This window comes from Scyliorhinus canicula, chromosome 17 (genome assembly GCF_902713615.1).
Source record: "Scyliorhinus canicula chromosome 17, sScyCan1.1, whole genome shotgun sequence".
Taxonomy (NCBI): domain Eukaryota; kingdom Metazoa; phylum Chordata; class Chondrichthyes; order Carcharhiniformes; family Scyliorhinidae; genus Scyliorhinus; species Scyliorhinus canicula.
In genome coordinates this window covers 63,692,111-63,718,345 of record NC_052162.1, presented here as the reverse complement: position 1 = coordinate 63,718,345, position 26,235 = coordinate 63,692,111, and the positions used below count along the sequence as shown (strand labels likewise).

At 41.6% G+C, this 26,235-nt stretch overlaps 1 protein-coding gene across 6 annotated transcripts in view; it reads left to right on the top strand.

Moving 5' to 3' along the window:
* cstf2 (cleavage stimulation factor, 3' pre-RNA, subunit 2) overlaps positions 1-26,235 on the top strand; it is a 75,221-nt gene that overhangs the window by 34,703 nt on the left and 14,283 nt on the right. For 2 of the 6 annotated variants that reach the window (XM_038775365.1, XM_038775363.1), the window contains 4 exons: positions 8,558-8,699; positions 13,594-14,078; positions 18,019-18,159; positions 25,793-26,025. In XM_038775365.1, the coding sequence (XP_038631293.1) occupies positions 8,558-8,699; positions 13,594-14,078; positions 18,019-18,159; positions 25,793-26,025 (1,001 nt within the window). The remainder of the gene's footprint in view (positions 1-8,557; positions 8,700-13,593; positions 14,079-18,018; positions 18,160-25,792; positions 26,026-26,235) is intronic. The other 4 variants (XM_038775368.1, XM_038775367.1, XM_038775369.1 and 1 more) reach the window with 4 other exon arrangements.

Here is a 26,235-nt window from a genome sequence, read left to right as displayed (position 1 = left end):
CTGAATTTATGGTTGCTAAATTTGCTGATGACACATAGGTAAGTAGGAGAGTAAGTTACAAAGAGGGCATAAGGAGTCTGCAAAGGAACATGGATAGGTTAAGTGAGTAGGCAGAAGTTTGGCAATGAGTATAATGTGGGCAAATGTAAACTTGTCCACTTTGGCAGGTAGCAGAATAGAATGCCTACAGTGCAGACGGAGGCCATTTGGCCCATCAAGTCTGTACCGGCCCTCCGAGAGAGCAGGTCCACTCCCTCGCCTTGTCCCCGTAACCCCACATAACCGTTGGACACTTAAGGGGAAATTTAGCATGGCCAATCCACCTAACCTGCACATTTTTGGACTCTGGGAGGAAACCCACACAGACACTGGGAGAATGTACAAACTGCACACAATGACCCAAGGCTGGAATTGAACCTGGGTCCCTGGTGCTGTCAAGTAGCATCACTAACCACTGTGCTCCCCTTGAATAGAATAGAAAAGCACCGTATTATTGAAATTAAGAAGATTGCAGAACTCTGTGGCATGGAGGGATTATAATGGCCTGGTGCATGAATCACTAAAAGGTAGCAGGCAGATAAAGCAAATGATTAGGAAGGCAAATGAAATGTTGTCGTTGATTGCAAAAGGAATGATATATGAAAGTAGGGGGCATTTGCTACAGTTGTACAGGGCATTTTTCGGACCATAGCACTATCTGCAGTTTTGGTCTCCTTATTTAAGAAAGAGTATAATTGAATTAGAAGTAGCTCAGAGATGGTTTACTCTACTCCTGAGATTAGGGCCTGTATCTATTGAAATTTAGAATAATGAAAAACATATCCTGAGGAGACTTGACAGGATGGACCCTAAAATGGGCCAGACTAGAACTATGGAACTCAGCTTGAATAAACATAATTTAGGCCCCTCCAACCTGCTGCACGTGGGATAAGATTATAGATGATCTAATTGTGGCTTCAGTTCCACTTTCCTGCCTTCCCCTGATAACCTTTGTTAGTCAAAAGTCCATCCAACTCTGCTTCAGAAATATTTGATGATCCTGCTTCCACTGCTGTCTGGGGAAGAGCAGTCTGCAGATTCGCAACCCTCTGAGGGAAAAATTCTCCTCATATCCTTCTTAAATTAGACTATCCTTATTTTTAAGCTATGGTTTTCTTGCTTGAAGAGTTGTCCTTTTTTAAATTTAAAAGAGGCATTTAAAAATTACTTTATGGTTTAAATATGTCTATTTCTCTGTCTCCTCACTTTTCCGTTTTTCTGAATATGCACCATGTTTTGGAGAGTTCTTGGCTACTGCTGAAAGTTTCTGGGGATGGTATATATTTGGTCTTCAATTTTTCTCCTGATTCTGTTCCTGGCAGAAACTTTCTAACCTCAGTTGAATGCTTCTTGGCATTCCTGAATGGTTTGTTATTGCTGGTTTAAAGTTTTTCTTTGCTCTCTACTAGTACCAGACATGCTTGGTGCAAATTGGAGTTGAGCTTGAACTGACTGTGGAGCGAAACTGAATACAACTTCTGTCTCCAGAAATTGTGCTTCACTTCATCTTGGGGTTCGTGTAAATACCAGACTTCATTTACACTGTAACACATATTGTCATGTGAAGTAGAATCGTTTTGCTCTATGCTACAGCTGTAGTGTAAAGAACCTGAGGTAAAATGAAAACTTGACCAGCAGATGGGCTGTCTAATTCCCATCCAGCATGTATACATATCATAGATCTTTGTGAATGATAGGATCTAGTGCACCACTCTTCTGCACTACCTCTTTATTACCCGTGCTCTACTATTCTGGATTTATTGAAATAGGATTATTGATACCGGGTGTGCTCAAGACAGCACTAAACTGTTTTTTTGCAGAAACAGCCCATAGCACCTCACAAAGGTGCAATAAACAAAAAAGACATTGAACCAAAATAAGCGACATTAGAGAAGGCCTGGAGGATGTGGTGGAGGGCTGTAGAAAAAGGGATAAAAAGCCATGGATATCTAAGGAAATGAAGGAGGGTATCAAATTGAAAGAAAATTCATACAAAGTGGCAAAGGTTAGTGGGAAACTAGAGGATTGGGAAATCTTTAAAAAGTTAACAGAAAGCCACGGAAAAAAGCTATAAAGTAAGATAGATTGTAAGACTCCTGGCCCTGATGGAATGCATTCCAGGGTACTAAAAGAGATGGCGGGGGAAATAGCGAATGCGTTTATATTAAATTTACTAAAACTCGCTGGACTCTGAGGCAGTTCTGGAAGATTCGAAAACAATAAATGTGACCCCACTGATTAAAAAAAGAGGTAGACAAAAGGCGGGTAACTATAGGCCTGACTCTATCATCAAGGAAGAATTACGAGACATCTGGATAGAAATTGTGCAGACACAGCATGGGTTCATGAAAGGCAGGTCATGTCTGACTAATTTACTGGAATTCTTTGAGGACATTACGAGTGCGGTGAACAATGGGGAACTGGTGTATGTGGTATATCTGGATTTCCAGAAGGCATTCAACAAGTTGCCGTACAAAAGGCTGCTGCATAAGATAAAAGTGCATGGCGTTACGGGTAATGTGTTCCCGTAGATAGAGAATTGATTAACTGACAGAGAGCAAAGAATGGGGATAAATGGATGTTTTCCTGGTTGGCGATCAGTGGCTGGTGGTGTACCTCCGGGATCAGAGTTGGGACCACAATTGTTACAATTTGCGTAGATGATTTGGAGTTGTAATGTGTTAAACTTCGCAGATGATGCTAAGATGAGTGGTAGGGCAAAGTGTCCAGAGGCCACTGAGAGTCTGCAGAGGGGTATAGTTAGTTTAAGTGAGTGGGCAAGGGTCTGGCAGATGGAGTGCAATGTTGGTAAATGTGAGGTCATCCATTTTGATAGGAATAACAGCAAAATGGATTATTATTTAAATGGTAAAAATTGCAGCATGCTGCGGTGCAGAGGGACCAGAGTGTCCTTGAGCATTAATCGCAAAATGTTGGTTTGCAGGTGCATCAAGTAATTAAAGAAGGGAAATTGAATTTTGACCTTTGTTGCTAGAGGGGTGGAGTTTAAAAACAGGGAGTTGATGTTGCAGCTGTGTAAGTTGATGAGGCCACACCTGGTGTACTGTGTACAGTTTTAGTCTCCTTATTTGAGAGAGAAGCACTGGCACTGGAGGGGGTGCAGAGGAGATTCACTGGGTTGATTCCAGAGTTGAGAGGATTGGCTTATGTGGAGAGACTGAGTAGACTGGGACTATACTCATTGGAATTTAGAAGATTGAGGGGGGATCTTATAGAAACATATACAATTTTAAGGGAATAGATAAAATAGAAGGGTAAGAGAAAATGCTGGAAAATCTCAGCAAGTCTGGCAGCATCTGTAGGGAGAGAAAAGAGCTAATGTTTCGAGTCCGATGACTCTTTGTCAAAGCCTTTAAATAGAAGAAGGGTGGTTGTTTCAACTGGCGGGTGAAACCAGAACTAGGGGGCTTGACCTCAAAATAAGTGGGAGAAAATTTAGGGTTGAGTTGAGGAGGAACCCTTCACCCAAAGGGTTGTGAAGCAGCTGAGGCTCCCTCGTTGAATGTTTTTAAGGCAAAGAAAGATAGATTTTTGAACATTAAAGGAATTAAGGGTTATGGTGAGCAGCGGATAAGTGGAGCTGAGTCTACAAAAAGATCAGCTATGATCTTATTGAATGGTGGAAAAAGCTTGAGTGGCCAGATGGCCTGCTCTTAGTTCTTATGACCATCCTTAAAAGTTGTCAAATTTGAGAATTTTAAGGATGGTCTTAAAGAAGCAGAGAAAGTGAAGCAGCTGAGGCTACCTCGTTGAATGTTTTTAAGGCATAGAAGTGTTTCAGGTGTGTCCTAAGTTACATTTCTTTTATTCATTCACGGGATATGGGTGCCACTGGCAAGGACATTATTTTGTTGCACGTACATAATTGCATGAGAAGGAAAAGGCTACTTTAAACCTGTAGTCTGCATGATGATGTTACTTTCACAGGGCAGTTAGATGAAGTTTCATGATCTTGGGAGCATCAATGATGGATGAACGGTGACATATTTACTTAACCGGACTGTGTTTGACTTGGAGGTGGTTGGTGTTCCTCTACACAAGTTGCCTTTATCCTTCCATGTAGGAGAGATCACAGGTTTGCGAGATGCTGTTGAAAGCTTTGGGGAGTAGCTGAAGTGCATTTAGGAAATGGTAAGCACTGCAAATGTGTGTGCCAGTGCTGGAGGGAGTAATTGTTGAAAGTGGTTGATGAGGTGCCAGTCATATGGGCAGCTTTGTGCTGGATAGTATTGTGATTCTTGAGTGTTGTTGAAACTGCTCTCTTTTAAACAAATTAAGAATACTCGATCATGCTCCTGACTTCCAGCTTTTGGGTGGTGCAAATGTTTTGGAGACTCGGGAGGTAACACGTGCTCTATAGAGTACCCAGCCTCTGTAGCTAGAGCACTTATGTGGCTGGATCTATGAAGTTTCTGATCGATTAGATTAAAAAAGAGTTTTATAATGTTGCAAATAATAGCTGTAAACATGAGCGGGGATTCATAGAGGCGAATAGGACATCTGGCTTGGATAACAGGAGGGGTCAGACTGGGCATGGGATGGTAACCGGTGTAAGTTCTGAGGGGAGGAAAGGCATGTGGAGGTCGATTGGGAAAGGGTCCAGGGCAACAGGGCAGGGGAAGAAGGTAAAATGAAAATCGCTTATTATCACGAGTTGGCTTCAATGAAGTTACTGTGAAAAGCCCCTAGTCGCCACACATTCCGGCACCTGTCCGGGGAGGCCGGTACAAGAGTACAAGAGTAGTGGAAGAAAGAGGAATGGTGATCCCAAAAAGAAAATGCTGGAAAATCTCAGCAGGTCTGGCAGCATCTGTAGGGAGAGAAAAGAGCCAACGTTTCGAGTCCAGATGACCCTTTGTCAAAGCGTTTGCTCTTTTCTCTCCCTATAGATGCTGCCAGACCTGCTGAGATTTTCCAGCATTTTTTTTGGTTTTGGATTCCAGCATCCACAGTAATTTGCTTTTATCCTGAGGAATGGTGATATTGGACTGGTCTATTTTGATGGGGGAAGTTAATGGGTGACAGTGGACGGGTAGAAGGTGGTGTGAGTTTGGAGTGACGTGGACCATTTTTCCAAACTGACCTTGACCATGCAGTTAATCAGTGAGAGGAGGGTCTTTTCGGGAGGGAGGAGTTCAGGTTCAGCACAAGTGGCCAATTAAAGGCACCATGAGGTAACTGGATGTCAAAGATGCTCACTTGTGTTCCCTCCTCCACATTGCAGCAGGTTTGTTTCCAACACATGGATTTCATATCACTCAGACCCCAACAGGGTGTAGTGCTGCTGTTCGTTCTGTGTCATTTGCCATTGGCCTCAGCCAGAGGGAGGGAGGTGGAATGCCTCCATGGTGGTGGAGGGCAGCTAACTCATGACTCCAAACCTCCATCCTCCTGGATGAATAGTCATGGCTGACGAGGAATCATGGGCTGGATTCTCCGCCGGCGGGATGCTCCATTTTGCCAGAAGCCCGGGGGTTTCCCGATGGAGTGGGGCTGCCCCACAATGAGAAACCCCATTGACTAGCCGGCATAACGATCCCTTTGGCAGAGTAAAACAGGAATGTGGCGGGGCGGAGAATCCAGCCCCGTGTCTTTCTATGCTGTCATGACATTGGCCTCTCTATAGTAGAGTAGGAAAGACGAGATGAAAAGTGTCTGTGCAACGTTTCTTGCATGTGGCTCTCATCACCCTACTCAAAGAACAGTGTCATGTATGAATGGGAAGAACACCCATCTCTAGTCCTCCAGGATATCCTTTACATGGAAGGGGTGGGGTTGGAAGACGAGGTGAAGGGCTTAGCATTTGCCTGCTGGCTTTGAGATAGAGGGAAACCTGTATAGGGATATTATAACTAAATGTATCACTTCAAATCATCCACACAACTCTGAAGCATTGATGTGGGTAACCTCACATCTACAAGTTTCTCCATTTTGAACTGCTGGCACAAGGACTCGGGAGGAGTAGTGCATGCAATCAGTGAATGTGTGTGTCCGGGTGCCTTTTAAATATGGTGCCAGAATCTTAGACTCCATGACCTAATGGCAGGGCCGGCGTCCTGCCACAAGATTCACCAAGCTCCTCATTGATGCAAAATTAATGATCTGAAAAGCAGAAGATTGCATGTGTTCATATGCCCAGTAAGAATCATGCAGTAAGTGTATGTATCATGGTCTCCAGAATGGAAAATTCCACCCCAAAATTTCTGTCACCTGACCAGAATGTTTCTGTTCATTGTTCATACAAATGGTTTCTGATTACAAAACCATTGTCAAACAATGGGGTCTGTTTCACCCATTCACAAATCATTCTAAATAACTTTTTTTTTTCACACCCATTCTCTGGAATTCACTCCAAAGCTGAAAATTCTGCCCAGTTTTTAGCTGCTAAATCTGTTCTGAATTCAACCCATTTGGGATAGCACAACCATGATGACTCCTCTACCCCTGCTCAAAATAGCACCATGTGTTCCTTTTACATTTACCTGGGCAGGCAGGTGGAGCCTCAGTTTAAACTCTCAACCAAAAGACTGCACTTCAGATGGTGCAGCATTCTCTCAGTAATGCAGGGGTCAGCCTTGATTTTAGTGCTCAAGCCCTGCAATGGGAATTGAACGTTGTGACTCAGAGGCAAGAGTGCTACCTAATGAACCACAGCTAAAACTAGAATTTCTCTCCAATCGTTATTTCCTCAAATATTTTACCTCTGAGGAATTGTTAATTGTATTTGAAGTTTCCCCGACATTGATTAATTTTTATCCATTGACATTGTTTCTTTGTGATCGTAGCATTGACAGGTTCATCTGTTCTGGAAGATAGTGAATTAGAACTGTGATCCTCTATATTAGGAGCAGACTGGAGTTCATTCTGCAACTGCATCCATGTGCATTACAATCACCATTTATTTGATACAATAGGCTTGAATGGTAAAACTGGCTTTTCAAACATTGTTAAGAATTTGCTAAAGATAGTAAAACTGTGAATTTTCCCGACTGCTGGCAATGTTGCCCTAGGCCATCAATTGCTGGTCAGGAATCGGTATAAAGACTCCTGTGTCCTTGATAGTAAAGAGTCAACATTTGAATCATAGAATTGAACAATTGAATATGCTAGAACCTTGGGTTAATTGCAATCAAGACGTTTACATTTAATAAAGTGGAATGACTGCAAAAGTTAGAAATTTAAAAATGGTTAGAGACGCTTGCAGAATTGTCTAGCTGTGGGAGGGTGTCATCAGATTGATTAGTTCTCGACAGTTTCAAGTCTGCTCTATTGAGACCAAGAAAGTAAAATCTTAAAAAGTCTTTGTGAAATCAAAGAGCTGATGATGACTTGGATGAATTTTGACAGGGACATGTTGTTCCATTATACCTATATTTAACTCATTTAACTGTAAGCGTGCAGAATAAATTAAATAAATATTTCAAAACCCATATCTTGGCTGTTTTACTTTTTAAAAACTTATTAGTACTACTTTTTTAAAAGATATTTTTGAATTAATTGGATTCTCAGTATGTTGCTTAGCACTATTTGTATTGCTGTACCACGGAATGGAAAGAAACTCCATTCCTGAATATAAGCCCACAAAATAACGTGAAACAAAAAAAATGAAGTAATTACTCTCGTCTTATGTGATATTTAATGGCTATAAAACTTGAATTGAGCATCTACGTCACGTTTTGATTTTACAGTTAGAACCAAATCCAACCAATATGCAAAGTTGAGTCTTTTTAATTATTCTGTGTACAGTGGTTAAAATCTCTAAAATCAGGCAAGTGCAAATCTTGATATTTACTGCGTGAAGCAGGTTTGCAAAGAAATAGGTCATGTGATTGTGGGAAAAGCAGTGAAATGTTTGCTGATATAAAAAATATAAAATGAAACAGGCAGAGAGACTATTGTAATATTGAACAGAGATTGGTTTAAAGCTGCAAGTCATGCAGATTTAGAATGTGCTAATATTTGTGGGTTGAATAGTTAGCTTAAATATATATTTTTAATTTTGTTTTGTTTCTTAAGAAAACAAATAAGACATTCACTCAGCATTTTGCAGAGCATAAGTTATTAAAATCTCCTGAAGGATATTATGGGCTAACTATCAAAGTTGAATTTCCAATCTAGTCATCAGATGTATTATAGCTGACTGTTGCATATGAGCAGAACGGCAGAAAGGATATTAGTACCAATCGATCATTATCACAGCTGTGTTTCAGCAGGGAGACATTAATCAGGTATCAGATACTTTCCCTTCGGCCAGTTGAAACAGCCTACACTTCATTCGTGCATCACTCAGGAGTAGTTTTAATGTAGCCTGAAGGCTTGGGATCAGGCTTTCTATTCGGTCTCTTACATGTGGTGCAGGGAATAGTTTATGCTCCATGGAATAGGAAACCCTTTTTTTAAAGAATTCAGTTTTCTTCCCACCTGTCTCCTTTGTAATGTACAACTTCATTCACATACTTTACAGATCTTTTAACAGTGATTCCTTTTTCCTTTCTAGTCCCAATGCAGGATCCCAGAGGTAACATGCAGCGGGGTCCCCCAGTAGTTGGGGCTCCAGCTCCAAGAGGTTTGCTGGGAGATGCCCCAAATGATCCACGTGGAGGGACTCTGCTTTCTGTCACTGGGGAGGTGGAACCAAGGTAAGTGGTAGACTCTTCAAATATTAATCTGTAATTTGCCTAAATGTTGCCTTGCACACTTCTTGGTTGAGAAAAGGAAATTTGGTCTGTGGTTTTCTGACAGTCATTCCTTTCACGTGTATATGTTAGTATCATAGTGTGGTGGTTGGTGGGGGTGGGGTGGGGGGGAGCGGGGAGAAGAATGATTGTGTTGGCAATTTACCTCACTCTTGGACTGGCTAATGTGTGGCCAAAAAAGATGCGAATTAAATGAAAAATGCCAGTATCTAATTAGTTATTATTGCCCTTCACGTTTGCTAATCCCTTGCTGTCTAATTTGAAGATAAAATGAGAAGGATTAAACTAATTATTATTATTGGAAGCAAGAGTGTGCGATGAATCTGTTAATCAGATCGTGATGCCAACTTAATGTTGTAGGGAAATACTGCAGGTAACACATGAGATACTAATGGCAGGATATGTGGCAATTCGAATACTCAGGCATCAACAGGATTTTTTTCTGGCCAGGACTGCATAAGAATGAAGTGCAATTCTGTAGAATCTGCCATACTTGTCGGGTGATAGGTAAATCATTCTTGGATACCCATTCCAGTGTTTGAAGAACCATTTAGTCGGGTATTGGTTGATTCTGTAGGACCATTACTTAAAACAAGGGTAGAGCATCAATACATTCTTACAATCATGGATTTGACCACCTGATTTCCGGAAGCTATACCTTTAAGAACAATTACAGCTAAGGTAGTGGTGGAAAAGTTGACACAGTTCTTCACACACTTTGGTCTACTCTTAGAAGTACAGCCTGACGAGGGTTCTAAATTCATGTCTAAAATTTTCCGGGGCATAATTCGCAGTTTAAGTATCAAGCAAATAAAGTTGACTGCCTACCACCAACAAACTCGGGGAGCTTTGAAGAGACATCATCAGACTCTCAAAACCATGTTTAGGCCAAATGCCATGAATATCAAAGAGATTGGGACAAGGGATTGGATTTTTTACTATTTGCCACAAGGGATTCTCTGAACAGATCTACTGGGTTTGGCCCATTTGCATTGGTCTATGGTCAAGAGGTACGGGGCCCATTAGAGTAATAGAAGTTTTATAACAAAAAGATGAATCGTCAATGTTGGATTGTGCGTCCATGAACTGAACATAATGTAGGCAAATGTGACTCCAACCCAGTAAAACAGCATCTATATCGACTAACCCCACAGAAACAAGAAAAAAAATGGTATGGTGCGCAGAATGGCAAACAGCGATTGAGGGCCATATTGAATGTGAATGCATGTTGGCCACTCCTGATTTTTCCAAACCCTTTCAAATGGCCACGGATGCCAGCGACCTGGGGTTGTGGGCAGTGTTACTACAAGATGATGAGTCAAGAATAGAGAGGCAGGTGGGATACTTTTCAAAAAAACTAAGTCTGTGCCAAAGAAAGTATTGAGAAGGAAGCCTAAGGCACGGCCCTTTTCCCCATGTGTAGTTCAGTTGTTAGTGTTGCTGCATCACGATGCTGAGGTCCCAGGTTTGATCCTGGCCCTGGTCACTGTCCTTTGGAGTTTGCACATTCTCCCCATGTTTGCGTGGGTTTTGCCCCCACGCCCCAAAGATGTGCAGAGTAGGTGGATTGGCCACGCTAAATTGCCCCTTAATTGGAAAAAAAATTGAATTGGGTACTCTAAATTTTTTTGAAAAGATTTAAAGTTGAACCAGCCTGCTTGCCAGAATATTGTGTTCCCTGGCTTTGTATTTTGGAAAGGAGACGTCAGACTCTTTTGCACCGAGTGGATCTGGGGAACCAGTTTTGGAGGGAGTTGGTTCGATTGGTTAACTGGCAACTGGTGGGTTGGCCAGGAACAGTGTTCTGCCTGACAATGGTCAGTGATTGGTTCCTGTGGAATGCTTTCTGAGAGAACATGGCAGAAGTGTTTGGAATTTTGAAGTGACGTGAACGCTCTTATCACTATTACTCCTGCTTGCTGAAGTAAAAGAACTGCCCTATTGATCCAAAAGCATTGAGTGCCTGGCACATCCTTTGCCAGGAACCTGAAATACCGTGTAGTCTGCAGAGAAGGCAGACGACCTTGCCAAAGAAAACCATCTCAAGCCTAGAAGATAGAATTAACAAAATGAAAACCTGAACTTCAGAAAGACATTGACTGGAAGTCCTTCTAGTGCATCAGAGATCCTTACCATTTAATTTTTTAAAAATGTTTCTTTCCCTTTACACCACCCCTCTGTTGTTTATCTGTGCATATATAGAAAGTAGGGCAAGTTAAGAAGGGGGAGTTGGGAAAGGGATGGTAGATGTTCAGTTATAATACTGTACAGAATAAAAGGTTACTTGTGTTTTAAAGTTATAAATCTGGTGACTAGTTTATTGGATCTCGGGTATTTTAAATAAAATCTAGTTTCACCTGTGTTGCGACTCTGTGTCAAGTGGCGCTGGAAATGACTGCACACTCGCCCAGGGTGTCGTGACAAATTTCTCCTGCTGATACTGCACTGGTTACATCCTTTAATGAGAAATGTCCATCCACTGAGGGTGGGACGTTTTAGCCAGTATCAGAGAGCTGGCAAAAATCACAGCAGACTTTAATTTTGACACTTAAAATAACCGTTTTTTGAAAGTTGTGCGAATCTCTCATTGCTATATCCTTTGGCTCCGATTCCCGTCATTGGTTGATGGTGTCTCAGAGCTTTACAGACTACTGTTTTCAGTAGAACGATTAAGTCAGGTTTTGTTCACAGACTACAATCAAGAACAAATTCTGTTTACCAATTTCCGTGATTGTCAGTTTGGTGTTGACCTTTCTTTTGAGAATTTATTTGTGGAGCGGTGGAGAGGAGGAGAGTATAATTCAGCCCTTGTTTTTCCCTAGTTCCTTCTGTATATCCCCAGATTTTTTCCTGTTCTGAAGAGCGTGACTCATGCTAGTTATGGATTAATGGGCACTTACAATTCTCCAGTGTTTGAAACATAGTCATTTTGAGAGCTTGGTAATGAGTGTTGGCACCTAATTTAGGTCCATGTATATTTACTTTCAAGCAAAGATTACTGGAGTAATCAGGAGCAATATCCTAAGCTGATTTCTATTTTTGTTTTACACTTAAACCAATTGTTAACTTCAGTTGATTGAGTGTCAGATTGAGTGTCCTACAGTTACAGTACAGTTTGGTTTAATGAGATTGGAGGTGCAGTACACAGAGAGATTTCTACCTGAAATCGGTGTTAATTTTGACCTTGTATGAAGTAAGAGATGTGCTGTATTTCCCAACATGGTTATCACAGAAATGCTCTGGAAGAAAAAATGTCCCGTCACTAATTCATGACACATACTGTGATGGAGAAAATGTCAGATATGAATGCACTCCTTAGATATCACTGTAGTCAACTCGTTACTAGATTTGCCTATTGAGCTATCTTAAATAAAATCTATAGTCCGATTTAGTTGTATGAAATAGTACAACTTTATGATAGGAGCCAGTTTGAGATTTTCATGAAATGGCGGGAGTGTAGCCGGCGTATTATTCAGATTTCCAGTTCTCAAACCCTTTTTGTTTAGCAATTCTCTTGAAGAGCCCAATCTGCACATTTTGACTATCAGCTACTGTAAATTGTGGATTGGAGTTGTCAGTTCTTGAACTTTTTCAGGATTTTTAAAAAATCTATGCTTTCATGGGATATGGGTGTCAATGGCTAGGCCAACATTTATTGCCAATCTCCAATTGCCCTTGAGAAGGCAGTGGTAAGCCACTGCCTTCAACCATTGAAGTCCATGTGGTGTGGCATCACCCACAGAGCTGCTCAGAAGGGAGTCCCGGGATTTTATTCGACTGTGTTGGATAAACAATATACTTCCAAGTCAGGATAATGTGTGCCTTGGCGGAGACATGAGATGGTGATCATAGAATTTACAATGCAGAAGGAGGCCATTCGGCCCATCGGGTCTGCACCAGCTCTTGGAAAGAGCACCCTACCCAAGCCCACACCTCACCCTATCCCCATAACCCAGTAACCACGCCCAACACTGAGGGCAATTTTGGACACTTAAGGGCAATTTAGCATGGCCAACCCACCTAACCTGCATATCTTTGGACTGTGGGAGGAAACCGGAGCACCTGGAGGAAACCCACGCGCACACGGGGAGAACATGCAGACTCCACACAGACAGTGACCCAAGCTGGCAATCGAACCTGGGACCCTGGAGCTGTGAAGCAGTTATGCTAACCATTATCCTACCGTGCTGCACCTATGCATCTGCTGCTCTTGTCCTTCTAGGTGGTAGGCATCATGGTTTTGAAAGGTGCAGTTGAAGGAGCCTTGATGAGTTTCTGCAATGCATCTTTTGGGTGTTACACACTTTTGCCACTCTGCTCTGAGGGAGTGTTGGTGCCAATCAAGTGGTGTCATGCTCCTTCAGTGTTGTTTTGTTGCACTCATGCAATCAATTGGCAAGTATTCCACTACACTCCTGATTTGTACCTTGTAGATGGCGGGCTGGCTTTGTCAGATGGCAAGTTGCTCACTGCAGAATTCCCAGCCTATTACCTCTTGTAACCACAGTATATGTTTGATCCAATGCTGAGTTCAGTTTCTGGTGAATGGTAACCCTTACAATCCTGATGGTGAAGAATGCAGCAATGATAATACCATTGAATGTCATGGGGAAATGTTACTCTATATCACAATTGATGCGCAATTCTTTGGTTAATTATGGACCACAAATGCTGATCTTACCAGCAATATCACATTCCATGAAATAATAAAAAAAATGACTTTCATGTTTCCGATTTTATTCCCACTTTATCATTCTTTTATTGGCATATTTAATTTTCATAATTACCAGCAGTTATTTGAATCTACAGCTAATTTTTTTTTTTTTTTGCTTTTCAGAGGGTACATTGGTCCCCCACATCAAGGCCCACCCATGCATCATGTGCCTAGTCATGATGGCAGAGGACCGCCTCCCGACATGAGAAATGCCCATGAACCACGAGTAATGCAACATGACATGAGATCAGGGCCAATGGGAGAACAAAGAGGACCCATTGGTGAACAGAGGGGGCCAATGGGTGAGCCACGTGGGCCAATGGGTGAGCCACGTGGGCCAATGGGTGAGCCAAGAGGGCCCATGGGTGAGCCAAGAGGGCCCATGGGTGAGCCAAGAGGGCCCATGGGTGAGCCAAGAGGGCCCATGGGTGAGCCAAGAGGGCCCATGGGTGAGCCAAGAGGACCCATGGGTGAGCCAAGAGGGCCCATGGGTGAGCCAAGAGGGCCCATGGGTGAGCCAAGAGGGCCCATGGGCGATCCAAGAGGGATGATGGGAGATCCAAGGGGCCCAATGATGGATCAGAGAGGACCTCCCCATGAATCTCGAGGCAAGTTAGTGTGTAGCACTGTAATATGAGGGTGGCTTGGAAAATGAATTCAAAGAGAAAATGCTGGAAAATCTCAGCAGGTCTGGCAGCATCTGTAGGGAGAGAAAAGAGCTAACGTTTCGAGTCCAGATGGCCCTTTGTCAAAGCTAAAAGACAGAGAAAGTGGGAAATATTTATGCTGTTGAGTGAGAGAATGAAAGATGATTCATAGACACAGAAATGGAATGAACTGTTTTTTTATGATTTAACTATTTTCCATTCATCTATATTTAATCTTCCTGTACTTGCATGATTTGAAAACTATGCTGGAGAGCAGTAACATATCATAAAAAGCACTTGTGAAAATGTTATACTTGCAGTTAAAATTCTGTGAAACAAGTAGCTTTTAAAATGTTTCTTTTTCAAAAGCTATACTCTTCACAACACTCAGCTGTAAGGATACTTCTACACAGATGTGTGGGTTGTAGGGTCAGCAATGCTGTTGACCAGCCTGACAGTTTGCTAATAGTGTGGGAGTGTGGTTGGGAATTGATGTGGAAGAAGGAAGGAAAAAGGTTGACTACATTGATTGTGTCCTCCAGCCTGGTAATCACCTGACAGCATTGATGGCCTGCGGGTAATCACAACACATAATGGTAGTTTGTTGCAAAGGAGTCTTTTTGCCGAATTAGGCTTTGGAAAAAGAAGAGGCATTGGGTCTGGGTGGTTTGGGGAAGAATTTACTTTTCTAAAAGTGCAAAGATCCTTCTGTGATCAACATTTTCAAGGCAGATTTTCCAGCATCTTGGAAACTTTTGGAGAAGTCATTCAATGAATAAGTGCTCAGAGTACTCTCCAGTAACATTTCCCAGAAAATGATTATTGTGTCTAACTGGCAAGATAACAATTCAAAATGAAAATTAGTTTTATTAGATGCTTCAGCTATTAAATAATTATTTTGAATGTTTATGAATTGCTTAAATAGTGATTTAGGATGTTTATGAGTTGCCCAGTCACGGATAGTGCTGGTATTCTCTGATGACAGTACACAAGCATTTGCGCACCACACTTTAAGGCAGTGTTGTGTAGGTTGTCCTCCTTAGAACAGAAATGAATATTGAAGATTTGCTGGAGGTGTTTTGATAGAGTAAATAAGACACTTTCCAATGGGAGAATGGTCTGTACCAGAGGACAAAAATTAAGGTAATTGGAAAAATGGCCAAGAGGTGGCATGAAAAACAGATTTGTTCAGTGAGTTGGAATGCATAACGTGAAAGGATGGTGGAACCAAATTCAATGAAACCAACAAAAAGGTATTAGATAAACTTTTGGACGGGAAACAATTGCAGGGCTTTGGGGATTGGGAGTAATTGGATGGCTGTTTCAAAGAGCTTACACAGGCATGATTCGCTGAATGTACTCTAGCTGTATCATTCCATGATTCTACAGTTTATCAAATTCATCTTTATTCGATTTTGAAACATCGTCTTCTGAAGGCAACAATAAGGAGGTGGTAATTAAACCTGAAGGTAATTCATATTTATTGAGAAGTAAAAGTAATCCAGAGAGAGCTTTTACAAGCAAAACAGAGAGTATTTCAGGTTCTGAATATCCCCTGAATTTGTCTGTCATGATTTGTCAGTTGTAGCTCACCATCTCCTAAGTCAGTGGGAGGCAATGTCATGGAGGTATTGTCACTGGACTAATAATCCAGAGACCGTGGGTAATGCTCTGGGAATCTGAGTTCAAATCTCACCCTGACAGATGTTGAAATTTGAATTCAATAAAAAATCTGGAATTAAAAGTCTAATGATGGCCATGGAACCTCGTTGATTGTCTTGGCCTACATGTGACTCCAGATCAATGTGGATGACTCTTAAGTTCCTTCTGGACAGGCCACTCAGTTCAGGGCAATAAATGTTCGCCAGCCAGCGATGCACACATCCCATGAACAAATTTTTTAAAAGTAGGTTTTGTATTACAATCTCCACCTCGAGATTTTCTACATAGACACATCAGATCAGTACTGAGGTATGGGTGCATTGTTGGAGCTATTGTCTTTGAATGAAACAAGGCCATGTCTTTTCTCTCGGGTGGATGTAGAAGTTCTCATGGTATTATTTCATTGAAGAGCAAGGATCTTTATCTTGCGTCCAGGCTAATATATATCCCTCAGCCAACACCGGTCATTGTCACACTGCTGAATGTGGAACCTTGTTGCATGAAAATTGGCTGCTAGGCTTCTAAATTACAGCATTGTAATGCACTTCATTCGGATGTCCTGTGGACATCAATGATGGCATGTAAATGCAAGTCCTTTCTACATATTCTAGTGGATTTTTCAGCATATGTTCACAGTGAAAGATATGAAACACTAATACAGAGACCAGAAATTTGGGGTGGGGGGGCTTGTGGGTAATGTGAAGGAAATGCCTTGTGACTATTTGGGGTAATTTCATATATGTTTGTTTTTCTATTGGAGATTCATATTCTTTATGCATATTTCCTATAAACCTGATCTGTATTTATTATCAGTGAATTGGGAAGAATTAGTTATTAATCTCAGAATTGATTGATGGTTCTCACTGAACAGGACAAAAATATGTGTACCATGAGTGAAAGAGGTAGTTCTTCTGAATTTACATTCCAGTATCGAGGTTTAGGAGCACCCAAGCATAGGAACACCTCATCGAAACTGAAGTTTGCTAGATAACTCACGATCATCAAAGACAGGAAAGAAAGTTAACCTGTGTTTAGTTCTTAGGAGCTAGTCTTGTATCCAGCATCAGCTATACATGTCCCTCAGAATAGCAAGTTTCGTTAGATTGGTGAAAATAATGTAAAGCTACAATTATCTCCTATTCAGTAGGAAAGCTTTCAGGTAATTCTTTAAAATACATTTTGGCTGTTTTCTCCCCTTTGGTCACTCTTTGCTGAGATATGATTTCATGATTGATTGTCATCTTCCAGACTGTATTCACTTGGAAATTTTCATATTGCAAGCCTTTTTGGTGAGTACCAGAAAGTAGTTCAATTGTCAGCGACATCACAGATTAACCCGATCCTGCTAATACCTGAACTTCACACACATGTAAACTTCCAACAAGTCACTGGAGTAGGAGGCCATGGCTATTATCTTCCCCTCCCCTTCCTCCTCTTTATGACTCTGGTAATCATTGATTGTGGTTAACACTGAAGATGGGCAGCCCAAAATTACCTTTCTTTGGTCTCGGTCATAAGCCCTTATAAAAGTATAATTAAGTAATAAATCTAATTAATGTAAGCAGTTAGAAAATATAATGTGGAAACTAACATTAATTCAACAATATATTACATCTGAATTTAAACCAATATGGTATGAGCATTTGGTGAATTATTACCTGGCCCTTATCCCTAGAACCTAGGAGGCCACTGTGGCACAATATCTGGTAGCTGAGATTGAAAGGAGAACCATAAATCTTGGAAATAAGCAACAAAAAACAAAAATGCTGGAGTGGAGAGAACATCCCCTGAAACATTAAATAGAAGCAAATTACTGCGGATGCTGGAATCTGAAACGAAAGATGCTGCCAGACTTGCTGAGATTTTCCAGCATTTTCTCTTTTGCCCTAAAACATTAACCTGTCATTCTGTTTCAGATCCCAGAATAACCTTATTTCTCTCTGCAGTAACTTGTTTTTGTATCTAGTGATGAGGCTGTGATTTTCATTTATGTAGTTAAATGCTTGGCTGATTGCAGATATTTTAGTGACCAAAGCTATCATTGCGGGTCTATTTCATCCCAAGTAAACCTAAAGATAATGGACAATTGCCACATAATTTCATGAGTTGATGTTAATAAGGAAGAACTACTCCTTTGAAATGAATCTCCATATAGCCTCTATGCTTGCTTGTGTACCACCCTTTTGTTTTCCCCCACCTTCTCTCTCCCTGCCATCATTAGTAGTTATTTGCCTCCTAGGTTCATTTGACCCCCGCAGTATTCCATCTCATGATCCTCGATCTGGACCTCAGCATGATCCTCGCTCTCAGCCTCCTGCTGCTCAGCAAGACCCTCGAGGAGGGCCTTACCCGAACACACATCAACCAAATGCACCCATGGGTGAGGAAAACCTAGTCATCTCCATTCTTACTTCAAGGTTGGCTCACAGTGTCCAGTTATAACACCTTTCACAAAATACTGTTGAAGAGTTTGACTCCAAGCTTTTGCAGGATCACCGGATGTTTACAGGTTGGGAGAATATTGATGTAGCTTCCTTTAACCATGTATTTCTGAAGCAGCTTAACAACTACTTTGTTAGCTGAATAGAATTAACAAATGTACACAGTGGACATTCCTCCCTTCCTCAATCCCTCAAAGATATTGATCAGGATTTTTTAGCATGTTGATACTAATGGACTATAAGAAAAATGTACCAATATAATTAAATTATGTGCCAGTGGATGTATTGTCATAATCTAAATTCAATACAAACTGACCCTTCCACTACCAGAATATAGTGAAAGGGCACCTTACACACCACAAAAATCTATACGGACAAACCATCAGGTGTTCACCAGTTGGAGGGGCCAAAATACAAAGATACAAGTCCAATATCCAAAATGTATTGACAATCCTAACAGTACTTTGAAGGAAATAGTTTTTAACTACCTCTTCTCATTGCCCACTATGCCTTGTCCCCTAACCTCTAGGTAATGTCGCCAGTATGTTGCCCTTGGCTCCCAGCGTATCTCAGAATGCTTATCTTTTGGAGGACTGTTAATCATATTAGTAATGTTGTGGAAGGCTACCCAGTCGAAGACCCAAATTCAGGTAGACCGAGAAAACTGACCATCTTCATTTTGGGCTACAGCAAACCTATTGGACCCATTGGCAGAACTCTTCTTTATTTTGGTCTGTGGCCTTTGTTTAGGAAGAGTCAGATGCTGTGAGCCAACCTATAATCCTTTTGACTTGTAATTATTTTGTTCTGTGAGGCAATTCTTGTAAATTGTAAGTTATTGTTTCCTTTGAACTTGTTTCACTTTTAATTATTTAAGCAGTTTTAGTTTGAACAATATCACTGCATGTTCTAAATGAACGGGATTAATAACTTTGTGATGTGTAGCTTCTTGCTATGCTAAGGTGGACATATTGTCATTGATATAGAGGCAGCACGGTAGCATTGTGGATAGCACAATCGCTTCACAGCTCCAGGGTCCCAGGTTCGATTCCGGCTTGGGTCACTGTCTGTGCGGAGTCTGCACATCCTCCCCGTGTGTGCGTGGGTTTCCTCCGGGTGCTCCGGTTTCCTCCCACAGTCACAAAGATGTGCAGGTTAGGTGGATTGGCCATGATAAATTGCCCTTAGTGCCAAAAATTGCCCGTTGTGCCAAAAATTGCCCTTTGTGTTGGGTGGGGTTACTGGGTTATGGGGATAGGGTGGAGGTGTTGACCTTGGGTAGGGTGCTCTTTCCAAGAGCCGGTGCAGACTCGATGGGCCGAATGGCCTCCTTCTGCACTGTAAATTCTATGATAATAAGGAACTGAAGATCTTCTATAACATTGCGATGTTATTCTGTAGGAAGGTTTGTGGAATATGTTTGTAGTACACCTTTAGTGTTTAGATACATTTATTTTTAAATGATATGCCTCAGATATTGTTAAAAACATAGTATCTTTTGGTTACTGATGCCTCTTGGCCTTTATAAGTTTCTCAATTAGGTTGTTTTAATACCTAATTATCAGTTAGGTTTAGTTGATGCAGATTCGATATTCTTCCTCCGTTAAGATATAGTGGTAAATATATAGAATTCAATCAGAGGCCTTTAGGCATGCTTCAAAACAAAAATATTTTACTTTGACAATAAAAAGAAAAAGGCTATAAGCGGTGAAAAATAATCTTAAAGTTAGTCCAAACACCTTGCAGAGCATGATAGATTTGGAAGTTGAGATTTATATTTCACACAATCATTAATTTAATATGGGGTGTGGTTTAGCCCATCTATTATCACGAGACTTAGCATCTGTCAGGAGCCATTGGCTTGTTCATGGGAAATAGGCATTGCTGACGATGAAACATTTTTTACCCATATCTAACTGCTCTTGAGAAGTTGATGGGTTTCTTAAAATAAATGTAGTTCATGTGATGTGGGTATACTCAGTACAGTTTGGTAGGAAGTTTCAGTATCTTAATCCAACAATAATGATGGAATTATTGTATACTTCCAGGCCAAGATGCTGTGCGTCTTGGAAAGGAACATGATAGGTGTTTTTCATGCACTGGCTGCCCTTCAAGGTGGTAACGGTCGCAGATTTAGAAGGTGCTGTCAAAGAAACACTGTGGGTTGCTGCAAGGTATATTGTAGATGCTACACACTGCAGTCACAGAGCACCAGTGTTGGAGGTAGTGAATGTTTACGTGCCAATCAGTGGGCTGCTTTATCCTGGATGCTGTTGCGTTTGAGTGTTGTTGGAGCTATAATCATCAAGACGAATGGAGAGCATTCCATCATAATCCTGACTTATGCCTTGCAGATGGTGGAAAGGGAATCAGGTGGTGAGTTGCTCAGCACACAGTATCTTGTTTCTTGACTTACTTTTGTAGCAGCAGTATTTATGTGGTTAATGCAGGTTTCTGATCAATGTTGATGCGGAGGGATTTAGGGATGATTATGCCACTAAATGTCATGGGGAGGTAGTTTTACGTAGTCATTCCTCTCATTGCCTGCCATTTGTGTACACGAATGTTACTTGCCATCCCAAACCTGCATGTTATCCAGATCATCCTATATGGAGGCACTTTGTAATCTGAAAAGTTGCAAATGAAACAGACAATATGCAGTCATCTAAAAAAAATTCCACTTCTGACCTTACTATAGAAATATAGTGTCACAACACCCTGGGTTAGCGCACAGTCAATACCAGTTCCACTTGACCTGGAGTCACAACACAGATGAAATTAGATTTTATTTAAAATACCCAAGGTCCGTGGTTGATCCCGACATACTATAATTACCAGGTTTGTAATTTTAACACAAGTGACCTTTTATTAGATTATAATTAAACAGAGAGAAAATGTAACTGAATGTCTACTTCTACAACTACATTTTTCCCAACCCCTCCTTTCTAACTTGTCACACACTCTATGCACAGGCAAACAACACAGAGGGGAAAGGGTGGTGGAAAGGGAAATAAAATATAAATAAAAGGATAAGGATCTTTGAATCATTGGGATGACTTCCAGTCAATGTCTCCCTGAAGTTATGGTTTTGGTTTAGTACTTCTTCCCTCTAGGCTTGAGCTGGTTTCTTCTGGCGGGTTGTCTACTTTCTCTCCAGACTCAGCATGATTTCAGGTTTACAGGAAAGGATGTGTCAGACACTCAATGGTTTCAAAATAATTGAGCAGTATTTTCATTTCAGCAAGCCAGAGAGTGTTCCTTTTACTTTCAAGGTCTAAACACTTCTGTTCAGTTCTCAGAAAGAATCATGCAGGAACCAATCACTGACTGCTGTCAGGCAGAACACTGTTCCTGGCCAACCCACTGGTTATCAGTTAACCAATTAAATCAACTCTCTCCACAACCGGTTCCTATGATCCACTCCGTGCTGAAGAATCTGGCTTCTCCTTTCCAAAATGCAAAACTTGGAAACAGTGTCTTGGGAAGCAGACTGTTACGCTTTTAAGTTTTCAGCTTAAAAGTATATGTCAATTATGGGTTCACAGACCAAAATAATAAAAATAAAATAAATGTGAACAACGGAAATAAACAGGAATAACTCTTACAAAGGTCATTGATGGAGCTGCTGAAGGTAGTTGGGCCTTGGACACTATACTGAGGAATTCTTGCAGTGATATCTTGGGCTGAGACTATTGGCCTTCCAGCAGCCACAACCGTTTTCTGTTGTGCTAGGTATGACTCAACTGCTGGAGAGTTTTCCCTGATTCCCATTGACTTTAATTTAACAAAGACTGATGCCACAATTGGGCAATTCTGCCTTGATGCTAAGGGTTGTCATTCACCTCAGCTCTTGAATTCAGTTCTTTTGTCCATGTTTATATCAAGTCAGTACTGAAGTCTGGAGCTAGGTGTCCTGGTGGAACCCAACTGAGCATTGATGAACAAGTTACTGGTGAGCAATTTCTGCTTGATAACACTGTTGACAACTCCTTCCATCACACATCTGATAATTGACAGTAGTCTGATGAAGTGGTAAATTGGATGGATTGGATTTGGCCCACTTTTTGTGGACAGGACATATTTTCCAATTTGTCGAGTAGTTGTAAAATATTGTAGCAGTACGAGCACCTTGGCTAGAGTTGCAGTTGGTTCTATAGCACAAGTCCTGAGCACTACTGTCTGAAACATAGCTGTTGCTATATCCAGTGTGCTCAGATGTTTCTCAATACCACATGGAGTGGTTTGATTTGGCTGAAGACTGACATCTGGCTGTGATGGATCAACCAGGCAGCACTTACGAGTAAAGAGGGTTGCAAATTCTTGCCCTTTGCACTTGTTGATAGGGATGTTCATGAAACTTCCTCCTCCCATTCATTGCTTAATTGTCACCACTGTTTATGACTGGATGTATGGAATGGAATTTGTTAATCTGATCTTTCACTTAGACCTGTCCAAAGAATGCTTCTTTTGCTGTTTAACTTGCCATGTTGAGATTTGAATTTGGTTACTGGTCCAGTTACATGCTACTGTACCTGATGTGTGCCTACAATACCTTTTAAACCATATACACTCTTTTGCAGCACCTTTTTATATATGCTCATGCAGTAATAGATATATAGGTATTTGTATATTTACTTTTTAAAAAAATGTTTTTATTGAGTTTTCATATTTTATATCCTACAAATTAGTAGAAAAAAAAACACGCAAAAATTAACATGTATATTTACAGGTAAGCATCTTCATAATAACAACTGTGGCCGCCCCCTTTAGCCGGCATACATATTTTACATTCCCCAATATGGCCGAGGCACATGTTTATAGGCATTTATTTACAAGCGAACCCGTAGCCCCCCCCCCCCCGGCTACCTTCCCCCGATTCCCGTCCATTTTCCCCTGATTCTTGGCCACCCGACTATTCTTCCTCTTGTTCGTTGGCCACAAACAGGTCCCGGATCAATTGCATGAATGGCTCCCACGTTCTGTGGAAGCCGTCGTCTGACCCTCGGATGGCGAATTTGATTTTCTCCATTTGGAGAGATTCCGAGAGGTCGGACAGCCAGTCTGCAGCTCTGGGCGGTGCTGCTGACCGCCAGCCAAACTGGATTCTACGGCGGGCAATCAGGGAGGCAAGGGCGTCCGTCCTCCTCCCCAGGAATATATCTGGCTGGTCTGAAACCCCGAAGACCGCCACTATCGGGCATGGCTCCACCCTCACCCCCACCACTTTGGACATAGCCTCGAAGAAGGCTGTCCAGTACTCCACAAGTCTGGGGCAAGACCAGAACATGTGGGCGTGGTTGGCCGGGCCTCTTTGGCACCGTTCACATCTGTCCTCCACCTCCGGGAAGAACTTACTCATACGGTTTCTTGTTAAGTGGGCTCTATGTACAACTTTTAGTTGCGCCAGGCTGAGCCTTGCGCACGTGGAGGTGGAGTTGACCCTATGCAGTGCTTCGCTCCAGAGTCCCCACCCTATCTCAATCCCCAGGTCATCCTCCCATTTCTTTCTTGTTTGTATATTTACTTAAAGTGCATTTGCCAATATCCAGTAACCAAGGAAGGAGAGCACACAGAGCATGAATCACAAAAAGTTAGCATGCTGATAGAGCCAGTAATTAGAAAGGCAAATAGAATGTTGGCCTCTATTACAAGGAGACTAGAGTACAAAGTAGGGAAGTCTTGCTACTTCACAGGCTAAATGCTGAGAGGATGTCTGCTGGAATCTATAACTAGGGGACAGAATTTAGAAATAAATGATCTCCCATTTAAGAAGGAGACCCTCTTCCAGAGGGTCGTTAGTTTTTTTGGATTCTCTGCCTCAGAGACAGTGGAGGCTGGATCATTGAATATATTCAAGGCTGTTTAACAAATTTGTGATCTGGGGAGTCGAGGGTTATGGGGCCAGGCAGGGAAGACCACAATCTGATCAACCATAATCTTATTGAATGGTGAAGCAGGCTCAATAGGCCAAATAGCCGCCTCCTTTTCTTATTATCTATCAAAGTACTTTCGCACACTTTGCTTTTTATCTTACCATTATATCAGAGTGTACAAAAAGGATAGAATTCACATGCTGATACCATGCACATTAAACTTTTTTTTAAAAGTACTCAATTATTTTTTTCCAATTAAGGGGCAATTTAGCATGGCCAATCCACCTAACCAGCACATCTTTGGGTTGTGGGGGCGAAACCCACGCAGACATGGGGAGAATGTGCAAACTCTACACGGACAGTGACCCAGGGCTGGGGTTTGAACCCAGGTCCTCCGTGCCATAGTCCCAGTGCTACCCACTGCACCACGTGCCGCCCCACACCTTAGACTTTTGAGGTTACCAATTTATTGTCCAATCAAAAATGCAGTTTATGGGTGGCACGGCAGCACCGTGGTTAGCACTGTTGCTTCACAGCGCCAGGGTCCTAGGTTCGATTCCCGGCTTGGGTCACTGTCTGTGCGGAGTTTGCACGTTTTCCTTGTGACGGCGTGAGTTTCCTCCGGGTGCTCCGGTTTCCTCCCACAAGTCCCGAAAGACGTGCTGTTAGGTAATTTGGACATTCTGAATTCTCCCTCCATATACCCGAACAGGTGCCGGAATGTGGCAACTAGGGGCTTTTCACAGTAAATTCATTGCAGTTTTAATGTAAGCCTACTTGTGACAATAAAGATGATTATTATTACCATACTTGAAATCCCAATTAGTCATGTGTTTCTTAGAGATACTCAAGTTCTCCTGTGGATTGATGGTAATTTGCATTTAATGTTCTGTATCACTCATTGCTACCCTCTTTTAGAGTTCCCATTGAGTTCTTGTTAGTGCATATGTTGTTAAAGCTTCTGAAGCAGTGTTTGAAGTTGGTAAGCTCCCAAGAGCAAGTTACCAACAAATGCCAACCTGGCTCAGTTACTAATGAGTGATATGGTTGAAGTTAAAACCCCTGCTGTACTGACTTTGATCGATACTTCATTGAAGTATGAAACTTTTCCAGTAAATGGAAAAATAGGATAGCCTTATTTCAAGAAGAGCAAGCAGTTTACCTGGTTTTCTAAAAGCGCATTAACTGCTTGGCCTTCTGATTGCTGTTTGTGGAACCTTGCCGTGTGCAAATCAGCTGCTGTGTTTGCCTACAGAATTAACTGCACATCAAAAGCATAAAACATTTTTGGGATTACTGAGCATTTGAAACTTTGTTCTTTCTCTCTATGTTAAATGGTAGTTTGATTGCAGTAATATGAAGAATTCGGGTATGGTCGATGCAGTTTGACTTTTGTTTCTGCTGTGATTGCCTTTAATGTTAGCCCTGCAAAATCTACGTGCCAAAAATATTACCTGTAGAAATTCTTGTGCATGTTTAATTTGGGGAGATTTCTTTGAAACTGCAAGAAAATCTCTGATCAGTTTAATTGTGCATTGGTCTAACCAAGAGTAATAGATCCTCAACATGCTGGAAGTAAAATGCACTACTTAATAATTAGTGTTACACCTATAAATTATACAATGAGAAGATGGAGTCTCCAGGAAATTAGAGATGGAAAGTTATTTAAAGTCAGACTAATTTTCTAATTTCTGTTTAGGCACTAGAGACCCCAGAGGTATCGATTCAAGAGGTATTGACACCAGAGGACCAGGACCAGGTCAGGGATCAGGGCCAGGACCAGGGCCAGGGCCAGGTCCCGGACCAAACCAAGGCCCAGTATCAAATCCAAGAGGACCAATTCCTGGAGGGATCCAAGTTCCAGGCCCAGGCGCTCATCAAATTGGGAATAGTGGACCTCAGGGACCCCAACAACCTGTTCCACCTCGACAGGTAGGGGAGTTTTACTTATTGCCAGTGAACCATCTTTTAAAATGAATTAATTGCCTGTAAAAGTGATTCAAATGTATGTTTAATCTGTCATGAAAAAGAAGACTTTTCAAGCTGATACATACGGGACAAAATTCCCACGTATTTTCTTAAGATCATGATTCTCTCCCTCTCATCCTCAGCTTTAAGTTGTCTGAAGACCTCTCTTGCACC